The sequence below is a fragment of the Zootermopsis nevadensis genome, unplaced genomic scaffold (genome assembly GCF_977971745.1).
Source record: "Zootermopsis nevadensis isolate Lab colony 2312 unplaced genomic scaffold, Znev_1.0 Znev_ptg000024l, whole genome shotgun sequence".
Lineage (NCBI taxonomy): Eukaryota > Metazoa > Arthropoda > Insecta > Blattodea > Termopsidae > Zootermopsis > Zootermopsis nevadensis.
In genome coordinates this window covers 766254-781929 of record NW_028259156.1, presented here as the reverse complement: position 1 = coordinate 781929, position 15676 = coordinate 766254, and the positions used below count along the sequence as shown (strand labels likewise).

At 38.2% G+C, this 15676-nt stretch overlaps 1 protein-coding gene across 12 annotated transcripts in view; it reads left to right on the top strand.

Moving 5' to 3' along the window:
• Nucleotides 1-15135, top strand: part of syd (JNK-interacting protein syd) — a 42587-nt gene extending 27452 nt beyond the window's left edge. For 8 of the 12 annotated variants that reach the window (XM_087355547.1, XM_087355546.1, XM_087355548.1 and 5 more), the window contains 4 exons: nt 2490-2603; nt 3990-4187; nt 5634-5768; nt 12215-15135. In XM_087355547.1, the coding sequence (XP_087211673.1) occupies nt 2490-2603; nt 3990-4187; nt 5634-5768; nt 12215-12339 (572 nt within the window). In that variant the 3' untranslated portion in view covers nt 12340-15135. Of the gene's footprint in view, nt 1-2489; nt 2604-3989; nt 4188-5633; nt 5769-10534; nt 10599-12214 lie in introns of all 12 variants that reach the window. The other 4 variants (XM_022064828.2, XM_022064827.2, XR_015536995.1 and 1 more) reach the window with 3 other exon arrangements.
• Nucleotides 15136-15676: the final 541 nt, after the last annotated feature.

Sequence of the window (15676 nt, the reverse complement as noted above, 5' to 3'; positions counted from 1 at the left end):
TGACAGTAATTCTGACATATAAACAATAACAATGGAAGGAAAATTGTTGTTAAAACATGCAATAAAAGTTTAATGTAAGTCTTGACCTGAGTTGGCGAATTTTAACTCTTCTTTGAATAACTCTTAATTTGGCATACTGAAATGATGAGTTTGAAAGGGTGAAGCCAATTTAAATACTCGCATTTTCAGTAATCAAAGAGGTACATAGTGCAGCAGCTATTTCCAAAATACATTTTGATTTTTAATATGTGTTACATGCATTAAACAGATTTCGCATGAGGCATTTTTATATATTTTACACGAGCGTCTTTCGAATGATGTTCCTAGAATGGCGGTTTTCTGAAGTTCCCTGATGTTGTGTTCGCCCGGGATGTTGGCCAAATATTTTTTGAGTGACTTGGAGACAGTTCCATTTTCTCCTATAATTATTGAGATTTTTCACTTTCCACATTCGCTGTATTTCAATGAGAAGGTCCTTGTATTTCAAGATCTTCTCCGCCTCCTTCTTAATTACGTTCCTGTCAGTCGGTATTGCTATGTCAATTAAGAGACAAGTTCCATTTTTGTTTCGGGTTATAATATCTGGTGTATTATTTGGGATGGTTCTCTCTGTTTTGACTTGTTGGTTCCACAAAATAGTTATTTGGTTAACCTGACTTGTCTCAACTGCCTTCGGGATGTGTTCATACCAAATGTTTCTTTTCTAGCTTTACCCCATCTTTCCTGCGTATGTTAAGATGCAACTGAGCACACACACGATCATGTATTTGTATATATTGCTCTTTAGCCAGCACTGGGCATTCAGACACGTGATTGGTCATTTCCTCAAATTTCTGACATAATCTGCATTTGGTGTCTGTATCTTTTTTAAAATTTTGGCTGCATAATATTTAGCTTGGTCTTGTGCTGCTATAATTTGACTTTCAGTTCCCACTTTTAGATCTCCTTTTATTCAGCTGCTTCTGCTGCCAACTACCACCATGAATAATACCATTTTGCTTGTTTTAACTGTTTTTAAAGCAGCAATTTTATGTCTTTGCCTTGCTAAAACTGAATATCAAAATATTTTGCAAAAGAACCTAGTATTAACTTTAGAAAAAGCAACTGAACAAAGACAAGAGGCCTCTAAAATAGACGCATGTTTGAACAACAGAAGTGGCTATGCCAGAAGACATTAGTTAGGCGTACAATAAAATAGTGCAAAAAACCAAGAAATAGAGGAACTTGGTAATTCATCAATGGGCAGAGCCGCTTACACAGCTGAAAAGTCCTAAAGGGACCCTGTATGTGAAGAAAATATACACTGAAAAGTCTCATCATTCAGAGCCCGTTACTTGTCTCATGGTCCATTTGAACTGAATGGTTCTCATCCATGTGGTAATGGTAGCAAGGGAAGATGTTTATTTGAATCTTATTGCTGTAATCTGAGATCAGCTGGTATCAGTTTTAGGTATTCATGACTTCCGTACTCACAGCATTATAAAGTATATTGTCAAGCGTGTGTTACGTAAGAATTATAATTTAATTGTGCATAGGTGGATCATCCAAGTGACTAGCGTCATCTTTCATGAAGACTTTGTTTATGAAAAGTCATATTAATATGTTCAGTGTTAAAAAGTACACAGACTTTTAAAGACAAGGTCTGGAGTTCAGAGAATATTATCCTTAAAAATAGTTTACCGTGAGGAATTCTAAAGATATGACCCAGTAACAACAGTTACTGGCATAAGATACATTTATTGAAGAACAATTCACAATTATTCTACTAAGTAACAAGAATGATCAAGCAATGGCTTTGGGAATATTCCAGTGGGCTTCCACGTTTTCTGGTGAACGCCCGAGGTCAATGTTTTCCCCTTCACATTGCCTTCATCTTCAAACTTACGGTACAAATGAAGAATAGTGTTTACTTCAGGTGCCCAACGAGTGTGGAAGACAGCCACGTATCTTCTCTGGGTAGCAGTAACACTCCTTGTTTCAGCAAAAAAAAAAAAAAAAGACAACTACTTTGGCTCTCTGTTCAATCGTCAGACGTTCATGTGCAGATTTCCATTGCACAAAATTTACCAGACCTAACCCCAAAGTTTTACTTTGTCGCCATATCTTACCATAAAAGTTATGATTTTTCCCATAGAATTATTTGCATTTATAACCCCAGAGGTTCATTGTTAACTGACATCCAACCGAAAGCACACATATTTCACGTAGAACCAATCACGTTCTTATTTCATTCTGTAAAGAAATTACATGAAAATTTGCATATTACCACAAAGATTTTCTAGGATCAGTATAATCATTTCGGAAACTCGTGTGTTTGAACTCTTGGTGATGGGTAATTGTACAGAGTAGAGTTGATTTTAAGGTTCATTAGGAGGGTACAAACAGAAATGGTGTAACCTTAAGACTTTTTCTTAAAATGCAATGCAAGTTGGGCCCTTTCCTTAGAATAATCTTTTAATAGAAACAATGTTTATTTTTTGTTATGGCAGGTACAGGCAAGTTGGGATTCTCCTTTGTGCGGATCACAGCATTGCTCATTTCTTCCAGTCGTCTGTGGATTGGAACTGGCAACGGTGTCATTATCTCAGTTCCTCTTTCTGAAAGTGAGTACTGACATTCATTGGCGTTAATTAAAGTAGGTTATGCCGAAAATATTCTGTTGAAAAATTGTTATTTGTTCGCTGAAATCTTAATCTTACACAGTGTGGTCTATCGGTATAATTCTTATGGGAGTATGAAGGCCATTATTGACAACGAATTTCTACATAAAATAAACACCACTGATTTCTACTTTTACCAGAAAGTCCTTTCATTGTGATGTATGTGATAACGAAACTTAATCTGTTAGAAACCAGTTGGTTTTCAAGTGAAGAAGCTAGCCATGGTAAAAGAGGATAGTTTTATGCTGGATTTTTTAAGAAGTCTCATTAATTCACGCCACACTTTGGACGACCATTTGTAACCATTCATTGCCCCACGCTTTAGGAGGGCTGTCATAATTAGTTAGTTACATTTGTTGTGGTTGCTAGTTCGATTCTCTGGCCACAGGCTGGAACTTTTCACTGCAGTGTTGAAATTGTCGTGTCATGGTTGTCACTGAGTTTTAAAAACAGGAAAGGTGATTTGTGTTGATTATAGGAGCGAAAATATAATGATCCAAATAACAAAGTCGTGATAAATCACGTGACGGCGAGATGGGTTATCGGCACTGGGATTTATTGAAATTAAGTTTTGCTGTATTTACTATGCAGCACACAATGTAACAAACACCCATGACCTCTTTGACGTGAAGTATCGCAATGGCCTGCCAGGATAGTGAGTTTAAATGTTTTGCAGGGTGCTCTTTGACAGTGTGAAAGCTTCGCAATACAGGATCTGCTGAACCCTTTATCACTGGAAACTGATAGGTCAACTGCAAATCTTTTCACATAGATTCAGTGTCCAACAGACAATTTTGAATCTGGCTTGGCACCGTCTTATCGGCTCACAAGGAAATGGCATCCGCAGGGATCAGTCCTCAGTGCTACCCTATATGCCATTGCCATTAATGTAACCACGAGCAATGTACGTCGCTCCGTTGCCTGTTTGTTGATGACTTCGCCGTATACTACATGTCCATAACTCTCCCAACCATAGAAGAGCAATTCCAGTTAATCATCAACTTGAATGTTATAAAATCCTCTAGGATGAGCAGTCATATCAGTGTTGACTCAAGAACCAACATTTTGGAGATGGCTATTCTCGGAAGCATAGGTTTTGACTCGAAATTGATGCAGGAGAAATAGGATGTTAGAATGTGAAATTGATTCAGCTTGCCATTGGCAGGTTTCTGTGAACGCGGCATAACGTCGTGGTCCATAAATGTATGTAATTTCTTGACCTGTCGACTAGTAATAAGATATTAAAGAAATAAACCTATTTTCTGCTTTGCCTCCTGTTGAAATATTGCACGATCAAAGAGTTATTTACTTTCCTGTTTGTTATCTGAGGTGCTGGAACCAGAAGTAACAGCAGCAATCTACAAGGAATGCACAGGAATATGCCTGGTGGAGTAGTGCGCGTGTATGCTGACAGCTCGGGTAGCAGAGTCACGCCTGGAAGTTTCATCCCATACTGCTCCATGGCGCAGGCCCAGTTGTCATTTCACGGCCATCGAGATGCTGTGAAGTTCTTCGTTGCTATTCCAGGTATGAGATATGGCTTGAAAGTTCTCATACCATCCAAATGCAATGTTATCACCCTAACCAAGTTATGCAAATCCAACTTTACATGAAGACCTCCGAAAATACATTTTAAAAGTTTAAAAATTCCAAGTTGCAGAAATTTATGTTGGCTGGCGGTAGCATAGCTACTGGTAGGGCCTCCCTAGCCAGATTGGTCGAGGGGGAGAGGTACCCTGGTCCTCCAGGTTGGGGGTTGGTCGCAAGGCTATCAACCTTGCACCGTAAAAAGGAAGATGTCTCGAACCTCGATCAAAGCCTCGGACAGACGGACCTAACAGACCGAATGGAAGAGGAGAATTGAGGATGCCATGGACCGAATACGGACCGGAGAGCCATAGAAGAAGAAGAAGAAGAAGAAGAAGGTCTGCAGATACTGCGTACATGGTGGAGTGCACGTGCATATTGCAGTGATACCTTCTGCCAGCATGTTCTGCATTATCATCTTTTGTTGTGTTGATAGAATGTTGCTCACGTTTCTTCCACAAAATACATTACTCTTGCCCCCAAACTCTCGGCTGCTAAGCGTAAAAGTAATTGTGCTTGTGCTAGCAGTAACAAAATTCGTGAGATGTATTTTATCTTGAGGACAAATGTCATTATTTAGAGCAAATTTGTTTAGGAACAGACTTTGTGCGTTTAAGTTTCGGGTAGATTTGTCGTACATAATACAACATTGACCCTGTTCTACTCCGTCTGCTTTCTTATGCATTCATGAAAAGATAAATAATTTAGCTTGAAGGAAAATTTGACATTTTAAGTTATCTGAAAGTGCTGTTCTGTGGATTGTTTTAGTAGATGTAAGAATTATTATGTCCGTTAAGGCTTGGAAGTGAAGAATGGTGAAATGGATGGATGTGTAGTTGCCGGTCGTAGATGGGTTAATAGATTTAAGTAAGCATCATGCAAATTCACATTGTGAAAATTTGTTTGTTTTTGAAAAATAATGAGCGAAGCTCCTAATGCTAATAAAGTAGCAGTCAATGTGTTCCGTAAAGTGCTGATTGATGTAATTCATGTACAGGATGTTTGGCAAAACAAGTATTTAATGTTAATGGTACAGGAGGAGAGGGTAAAGAAAATTACTGGTTTTGAAGCTGCCAAAGATCACGTAACTGCGTTGCTGGGGGCAATGTCACAGGAAATTGCATTTTGAAACCCTTGCTACTATACCATGCAGAATATCAAACCAATGTAGAACTGCCATCACAAACTTAACCTTTGTCAGTGCCACCAAATGAGAACCTTGTAGTCTCTGCACATGCATTGAAGATGGCCTTACTATTGAAAAGCACAGCGCCGTAATCGACTACTCAGTGTTCAGCTGGGATGTGATATTTCGCATTTTAATCGTTGAGCTCATTGAATACGATTCTCATTTTCCGTATCCTGTCATAGTCGTTGATGTTACAGGTTCTGGGGGTTTGTCTGCAGCGATGAGTGATGCACCTCTTTTACAGAACGTGGAATTGGAGGCGCTGGAACGAAAGAAGCCCGCGTCTATGTTAGTGATGTCTGGCGGCGAGGGTTACATTGACTTCCGCATTGGTGAGCAGCATATTTAAACACTACTTTAGACTGAACAAATACATTTAAAAGGTAACATATAGGTTTATGTGTTCTGCAGTTCTCATTGTCCATGTGGTTTGCATGTTTGTGGCTTTTTAACTCGTTCAGAAACCCAGTGAAAATTTCTTACAGATTCATACACCTACTCAGTAAGTTGCCATGTCGACAGATATGTTGATCTCAACGCTACATAACCTTGCATGTAATTTAATATACCAGTAACTCCTTCAGTACTGGGGTTTAAATACCCTGATAGTTTCTGCGTATTAAGTTTTTGAACAGTTTTAAATACTTTGATTAAAAATGTGAGTTGTGGCCACCTTTTTCTTTGAAACTGGTAAAGCAAAGAGTGGATTAAAAGGCTTCAGTCATTTTCCCTGTGTAGCTTTGCTTAGTTTTCTCACTAAAACTACAATTTGCACAATTCTTAAATAACCACTTTATTCATTTGCATTTCTGATGAGATAAGGCCACAATTTGGAATTACAAACAGAAAAACTATGAAAAATGTAGTATGAGGTGTAAAAGGTCGCGCAGTCTCTGCTTGTTAGCACTGTGCATAGAGGGTTTGAGGTTCGAAGGCACTTTGAAGAGATTCAGTAGTTCTCATTTCCCTGGTCGGATGGTGTTTCAGGTGTCATATTGATTTCTGTTCTTACCTCTTCGTAAATCTGCATTATTTCAATATCAGAGAGCATACCGTTAGTGATTATTGCTCTTTTTCAGTCTACATTTTGCTCGCTTAGTTTACCACTGATTCAAGGGTACAGACTGATAAAGAGTCGGTGAAATTCTGTTTGATAGGAATTCATCCGTTTCGAGTTTTGTAGATTTAAAGAAGCGGTGCGTTATGTCTCTGTTCATATTAGATGTCCATTGCATGCATTGTCCTCTCTTTCCTGCTGTGGTGGTCAACTGAACTACGTCATTGGAAGCACTGGCAGTAGGTGCAGCTTCTTCTTCTTCTTATTCTTGGATATTGTTGTCTGTAGTGGTTTCAGCTTCGCCGATAAGAACCCGCCAACTCAGCATCCTTCCATTGGTGGATAGGTAACTGTCACATCCAGCACTGGCACTCCCCAGGCAGTGGCCATTTCCCGGTATCTCCATTTACATGGATGTGGTCTATTTTTAATCCGGCCTCTCTCCTTCGACCATCCCGGCAAGGGTGACCCTACCAGGAGCTTACGCTCATGCCAGATCAGGTTCATTGAGGCACAGAAGCCCTCCCACCGCGGCAAGGTCGCAGATCGAGGGAAGGTTGTTGTTGTTGTTGTTGTCGTCATCATCATTATCATCAATATTAATATTAAGTGTAATGATATCCAATTTATTTGCATTTTTATAGATAAGTTCAGTTTCATTACAGTCAAATTATATTGCGTTGCAACTCTCAATAAGTATTTTAATGTGGGTGCAAGACTTTTCAATTATCCTGAATTATTTACACACGCACGTGCGCCCACGCCCACGCACGTCTTTCTACAAAGATGCTCCAGTTTCAATTGCAAACGTAGCAGCATTTCAGCAGTCTTTGTTAATGTGTTGCCCCTTGATGGTTTTGAATCAGAATTGTAATTACAATTTATTTACTTACTATAAATCCTTTGTAGTAGGAAAATGAATACTTAATGCAATTAAGTACCAAAACAGCATTTTTATTGCATCTGTTTATATAAACACTTGGTGTTTAATAATTTTCAACTGAAGTCAAGTTTTCTATGCATTAAAAGTGAGAGATGGAAGATAATATTCTAGTGCAGGCTTAAATATTTTTTTATCACGATTTAAACTTTTAATGTCATCTGGAAGAATACTGAAAAATGTTATCCCTGCATAGTAAATAATGTGTCTGTACAGCTTCTATTTTAATGCCGTTCTCTTTTTCATAATACCACTGCATTGAACTGTGTGCAATTTATGATTATTAATTTTTAAATTATCAACTATGAAACAAATATACTGTTCTTAAAACATAAAACTTTAGAGAATGTTTAAAAAATATTTTGTTAGAATATTATCTTATGTAAGAGTGATATTACATTAAATGGGAATAGGGAAAACTGGCGAACTCTTTTTGGGCAGAACGATGGACCTGTCGTCAGACAGAACACTAAATAATAATTACATTAAATAGGTGAGCAAAGCATAGTACACCTTATCAGCCCTGTAAGGATCCTTGAGGGTGCGTCTTTTACAGTAATTACATTATTTAATATAACGCATTACTGCATTGTAACTGTCTAGCCTGTGCTTTCCTTCCATTGCTCTTATTCTCTTGTAGATTTAATTTTTGTTTGTCCCACCATGTTTGTTATTGGTCGTTGGTTGTGTTACTAAGCTGTTTTGTTTCAAAATTGATTATTGTGTCACTGGGTTGTGACTTTGTCTGTAACTTAGTTTACGTTATGAGTTCTGTTCCAATATTGCTTTTAATTATTTAATACTTTTTTTTACGCATGTTGGTATTCATTTCTGTCGCTGTCGTAGTGGTTGGCCCTAACTCATCTATCGATGTTAGTGCTTGCTTGTGTATGTTGTTGCATTCCGTACTTTGCATGTGTATGATTGTGATCAAAGAGTTTCTATACTGTTATTAGTTAATTCATCAGTTTCGCATTTGTCCTCAGTCTGGAACACTGAAATTGATATCAGTTGGACGAAAAGACAGGTTCAGATCCGGAATTTTCAGGCGTTATAAACTTCACATATCACAAAAATCGATATTTCTAAAATACTGCCTACTTGTGGAGTGCTTTAACATAAAACGTAACTGTAAACTGTGTCCTTTGTGTAGAATCCTGAATATTTTGTGAAGTGAAGCTGCCCATTTGCAGCTGAAAGCAAAATATAATTTAGAGTTTACAGTTTCAGAATGAATCGTATCGTTTGTAAGTAAATGTAAATGTAGGCAGAAATTGGATACAAATAATTACAAAGTATATATCGAAATGTTTCAGAACCATTTGTCGCTGTGAAATTGGTAGTTAAGTTTTGCCCTTTCAGATAAAGTTACCGAAAAACTTCACGGCCTTGTGTTCATTGCTACTTTGAAAATCACAGAGTATAGCTTAAAAAAAAAAGAAGGTAATTCTCACTTATTAACTTTAGACTTAGTCTCTGTGGTATTAATATCTGTTCCAGTGTGCTGCGCTGTATCTTTGTAGCTTCAATTATTGAATTAGTTTCTATATTGAAGTTTGATTGTGAACCACAATTGGACAATGTCCTGCAGTGTTGCATGTCACCATTTGTCCTGAACGTACTTTTTTATTATGCATAAACCTCATTTAAAAATTTGGTTTTGAAGTATTTTGTCGCGCTTATTATTGCTATGAATGGCTAATGAAGGATGACTGCTTGGAAGTTACAGTTGTCTGCAAAATTGGAAACATTTGTATGTCCGTCAGATGTGATTTGACGGGTTTATAATTGACAAGTACCAGGAAGTTGACATTTGCGTTAATTTCTTGAAAGTACTGGGGGCTGGTGCAGCACAGACAAACCTTGAAACTACTTTTAAATCCTCTGCCTAACGTTTTGACACAACTTTTGATCAAGTTTACAAAAATTCAAGACGCTGATACAAACCATTCTTTGTAGGCGAGAACGACTTCATTTCTTTTAATGCGTGAGATCTGTTCTCAAGAAATGTGATTATGCTGTCAAAAATGGGGCCGTTTAGTTGATATGAAGCCTCTATTTCTTATATGTCTCAAGTCCTGTACATTCGAGGACTTGCACTGAGTTCCTGATGAAACGTTGGCATCGTTAAAGTTTTAAGTTTATCAGACTGGAGTGTAATTTTGATTTGTTATCAGACAAATGTTTGCTGTTATTAGCATAATGAAATTGAGGAATATATAATGAGCTGGACATGTAGGTAGTTTGAGACGTCAAGAAATGCATACAGAATCTTTAAAGCGTCAATTTGAAATGCTCAGATGAAGATGACATGGATGCGGATATTAGGGATATCAGTCATGATGATGAAACTTATCTCAGGATCAAGTCCAGAAGTGGGATTAGCGTTGTTGAACCTTCAGGCACTATTGCTTATTAATTAGGTACAGTACATCTCACACAGTTTTGATTCATAACATACATTCTGCAGGAGTGTTTGCTGTTTGTAGACGACTTTATCAACTGCTATACGTAGTCTGAAGTTTCATATTTAGTTTCTGCAATCGTACATTTAGTGCGATAAAAAATTAAGGAATTGTGTTGTTTTTCTTCATTCACACTTTTTATTTTCCTTGCTTGTGAGAAATAATTTTACACTTCTTTGATCTTGTTTATAATTTCCTGATTGGAAACCATTGCAGCAGGCAATTTAAAATTGGATAACATTAATATTAATTTGTTTGTTTCAAGTACAATTTCTTGGCTGAAACGTAAAAATTAAATATTTACATACTTTTTTATCATGGCAGACTGAACCATTGTGAAAGTGACAGTGTGTGCCTAAAAACAAAAAAAATATTTTGTATGGATGATCACATAAAATTCTGGAGGAAACTGGGCCACGTAATTTTTGTTACTTACATATTAAAAAGATGTGAATTGAGCAGAAACCTGCAGCAGGTCACTGGCTTGCGGGAGACATGTTTTGGCCGTTAATGAAATGCCGTGCAAGTAGCTTTAGTTTCAGACGCATGTCCGCACACTGTGTTATGATTTATTTTTGTTTTCTTTGTGTGTATATTGTTTTCTTGTGTGTGTGGTTGGTGTTTGATCCGTTCCAGTGGATGATGCAGAGGAAGCTGAAGACACAGCTAGCCACCTCGTAGTCTGGCAAATAGAATTATGGTATGCAGCATAAATAAAGTACTACACACAGAAAAACTTTTGCTAGTATCTGTTGTGGTTTGGTTTCTTCACGTTCAGCACAGGTTAAAGAACACTGCAGGATGTACCAGCAACTTCTAGGCATATTTTTATTTCAAAGTCACATTTTAGTGCCACGGCAAACAATTTGCTGATTAATAAAATCTTCTCGGGCAATCAGCCGCTTCAGCTGGTTACCGTAGTAAACCGACGTTTCGGGAACCGACTCTGTCCCCATCATCAGGGTTCTCAAATCCTATAAATTTACTGATTGGCTATGTTTTTAACTCATTGTGTGTCAGATGGTTTTTGGTTCTTTAATCTGTGCTCTGTATTAAACTTATATTCTTAATTGACTTTGCCTTATTCCACAATTGATTGTACAGTAACTAATTTAGCATTTCTCTACAGTATTTTGTTAATATTGAGCTTAAAATTGTATACTCCAACCCCAGTATTGTCAGGGTGATTAAGTCGAGAAGAATGAGGTGGGTGGGGCATGTAGAATGCATGGATGGGACAAGAGGTGTGCACTGGGTATTGGTCGGAGAGCCTGAGAGGAGGAGACCGCTGGAGAGACCTAGACGTAGATGGGAGGATAATCTCAGGGGAGATCTATGGGAGATAAGGGAGACTGGTGGCCCAGGACAGGGTCCGGTGGAGGGCTTTGGTTAGTTCGATGATGAACCTTCGGGTTCTGTGAGCCATCTTGTTAGTATGTTAATATTATTAGCTTGGGAATTCAACTATCCTGACTGAAGTTCCTGTCACTTTCTTCGCTCCCACCCGGAGAATTCTTTGTTAGTACCAAATATATGCCACAGACAGTTTCTTCACAGTCGTCCTCTCATTTGATGCCATACGTAAACTCTTAAATATTCCGCAGTGTGTGGAGTTTGAAATTCACAAGTTATAGGGCAGTATCAAAGGTGCCAGTGACCATTATACACCCAGAAACATACAATTCCATAAATGTTTTTGTTTATATGTTGTTTGAATGGGGTTGGTGCTTTCTGGATGTTTGACCAGCGATTCCTGTCACTATTGTGTAGTGTCATGTCCACATCAATCAAGGCACTCTTTTCTGCACTTACTGGTTTTTAAAAATAAGTTGCTTCTAAAAAATATGCCGTCACATAGGCTGTTCATAGGCTGTTGAAAGTAGAAGTACACAAAGTTTCTGGGATCTGCCCTTGGTTAATGAGATTTTACTGACATATGCCAACTTTTAAATATCTTATATTTACATCTCATTATGTAGTAGCTTAAAATACAGCTGTACTGCTCTTTTTTCCGTGTGAAACATGTTGACAACAATCTTTAGCGAAACCATTATGCAGCTTCTGTTTTGGACACGCAGATAAGATAACAAGAAGATGTGTTGAACGACGAATAAACCATATCTTTTGCCAACGTTTCAAGAACAATCTCTGCTCTCATCCTCAGGGTCGTTGGGTAACCAGTCCGATCGTCGGCAGAAGATATGGTTTATTCACCGTTCAGCCACCTGATGGGGCTTGTAACCCAAGAATCTTTCATAAACCTCAGTCGCCGCGAACGCTTCACTTTATACATAATATGAAGTTGTTGTTTTTCAGGTGATGGGGAAGAGGATGAGCTGGAAGGTGAAACAGAGCCAATGGGAAGTTCTCAGCAACAGGATAGAGAATTGAGGGGCGAACGCAGTCATCTTATCGTATGGCAGGTCGCAATGCAAGATTGAGGCCTCCCTGTTCTGCAAGAGTGATTTACTTGCCAACATGTCGCATTTGTAGTTTCAAACCATCGGTGAGCTATGATTAAATTGTAACTGGGATGACATGTGTTCATCGTACCACAATTTCCAAGTAATTCTTCATTACTTGTCTTAGTGAGTTGCTACAAAATGAAGATCATTCGTCATAAAGATGGGAGCGACTCAAGTAGAAACTTATAATTATCTGATTTTTGTGTACATACACAAAACTAGATCAGAATTTTGTCTGAGAATTGAATGGTAATTTAAAATCCAGTACCATATTATTCAGCTAACCTAACCTTAAACTTGTATTTAAAGCAAAATCCATTCTGGTCAATATTATACATGTACTTGGGAGGAGAGCGTGTTGTTTTAATTTTGTAGAAAGCTTTTGATAATACAAAACACTTTTTGTACATTTTGACTTTGTTAGACTTCATCAGGTGTCGGTCCCCACAAAAGTTACTGTCGTTACTCGCGCGCTCTGGGCGTCGCAGTTAAAATTATTTCGGCAGAACTGCGTAGATTCAGTTCTTAGCGGGCGGCTATGATCTTGAAAGTGCAGGACGCGGTACTTTGTCGAAAATATTTCTGTATGAAGTTTGACAAATCTAGTCAGAATGAAAGTGTTAGACAATTTGCTTTGCCTTTCTTATGCAGATCTTATTAGAACAGATTTTGTTCGTACATTCTGATGTGAAAATTATGAATGAACACAAAGTAAAACAGTTTGCATTACCAAATTACTAACAGGAAAAGTGTTGCGCACACTTTAAAGGGCTATGAAGCGCGAGTATTGCGGACATTGATTTAATTTATTGACCAACAGCAGCGCTCAGAGTAGAGTAGTAATATTGTTGTACATAATGAATAATTATTATTTGCAGCTAGTTTGGCGCCAGGGACGGAAGCCCCGCTGCTTTCATGTTTTAATCCTTTCAAAGTTGCTACTTTCTACAAGCATAAAATTTATTTTGAAGACTTCTTGACCAGATATGAACACAAATCTTAAAACATTTGGAAAATGAGATTTTAGGTTGTTATGGCGATACGTTGTCATTGTTCTTCTGGGTTGTAACACCACGTGATCTTGTACGTAGATACCAAGATTTTGGAGGAACATGCTGCCACCGTTTTCAGGGCTGACCACATCACATAACCCTGAAGCCCAACTGCGACATTTGAGTGTGTAACTCACGTTTCAGGTGACAGTCACGTCGATTATTTGATGTTAACCAAAGTTTTTGGCAAATATTGCACTTACCATTTTCAACGTGGGTGTGAGGTGGGGTTAGTTGAAAAGGCCTTGTATTGGGCAGACTGCGGGCACAATATAAATTTGATAGTGTTGATCGTCGGAGAAGAGGAGTGGGGTGCTATGCGATGGGAGATGAGTGCATGGTTGAGGAGGGAAGGAGTGCTCGGCTATCGCCGATTGCTGGTTCACCAGTCTGGAGTCTCTTATGTGTTCCATAATGCTTGTGGGTATGTGATGGCTGGTTTGTGGAATGTACCACCAGACTGGAAAGCCAGTGATCAACATTCTACAGCCACCGGGCGTTTCATTGGCTTCAAAACAGAAGTCATTGCTAGCATCAGCAACTACCGTCCTTGCATAATCAGGGAGGCATTCAAAATAGCCAAAGACCCACAAATTTTAACCATGAAAATGACTACAGGCTAAGCAAAGCCTGGCTTTGTCTATTTATTCCCAAACCATAGATTGTACTGAGCCCTCGAAAGGGTGAGTATACTATCACCTCTCCAACGCTTGTCATCGAACAGCTGCCACTACCTTCCACTTAATTGCTGCAAATCTTTTCACCGGAACCTCCTCTTCCCCTCATCCTAATTTTCCTCTCACCTCTCCTTAACCATGTGCTCGTCTCCTGCTGCTCTGCTCCGCCAGTCAGCACTATCGAATTTGTATCTCACCCACCGTCTGCGCAATACAAGGCCTTCTGATCTGACCCCACCTGCAATATTTGCCAAATTCCTGATTAACACCAAATATTTGACACAGCTCTCACTCAAGAGCCAAAGGTGTGCAATGAACTCCAGCCGTAAAAACCAACAAAGAACAATAGAAATTTTTCTTTCGTAAATTACGTGTCGGATGCTAATCTGTGGACCAGAACAATTTGCCGTTAGCTGAGTCTCTTACTTCTCCAGTTTGTGTAATCTGCGCGTCCCCATTAGGCTTTTTTGCAATTCTTTGAAGTTGTGATATCACGTCTTCTTTAAATGTCGGCTTGTTTAATGTAGTGTAACAGGTTGAGAGGTATTTTATTTGCAATAAAGTTTAGCATTCTAACCTAACCTAACCTAACCTAATCCAACCTAACCTAACCTAACCTAACCTAACCAAGTAGTTGGTTCCTTCTGGAGTGTGGGCTTGGGTGAATATGAGATTTGAAATTATGGTTATATACTGCAACATTTCATACACTATAAAACTAGTAGAAACCAGTGGCGGATTATAATAAATAACATTATATAACCTTTTGTAGAATGTTTAATAAGAGCATTAATGACATATTTATTTATTTATCTCATAAGGATTGTTATATTATGATGTATTACTTTTAGCAGAAGATAGAAGTATTCTGTGATATTTTATTGATGCTTGTGAAACATCCATTGTCCAAATAATAGGTTGCTGTGTATTCAGCTGAAGGTTTATTATAAAGTCACTGTAAATATTTTAATTCCCATTTTCTTTTGTGAGCGACAGTTAGCTATGTATGTTTTTAATTTAATTATAATGTCTGTGGAAATGAATTACGAGTATTTTCCCTGTAGATCTTACTCTGTGAGTCTTTAAATTTTAGAATCTGAATGCTGAATTTGTTTAAAAAATAATCAAAACTGAATGGCAAGTGACCTTGATTTTGTACACAGTTTGGTCCAAAATGTACCTGCCAAGTTCAAACTTAACTCGCCAATGAGTGATTATAATTTTTAAACGAGTATTGAGCAGTGGTTATTCACCATCAAACAGTAGGTTCATTTATATTAAAACCCAGAAATTGCCAGGTGAAGTTTGACACATTTTGAATCCTCGTCGAGAAATTTGCCGAGACGGGATTAGTTTCAGACGCTCAATAGGAAGATCTGAATCCGGTATTCAAAAGCTTTGAGTGAAGACACGTTGGGCACATTATAATGTAAATGACGTGAGACGCTGATTTTAATGGATTCGTGTGCTTTTGTGATTCAGTGGAAATAAAGCGTCAAAACTTGGTAGGTATATTTTCGGCCGTTCTGTATATAACATGCAGAATGTACTGAACAGTACAGATATTACGAGATAGCGCGGTCT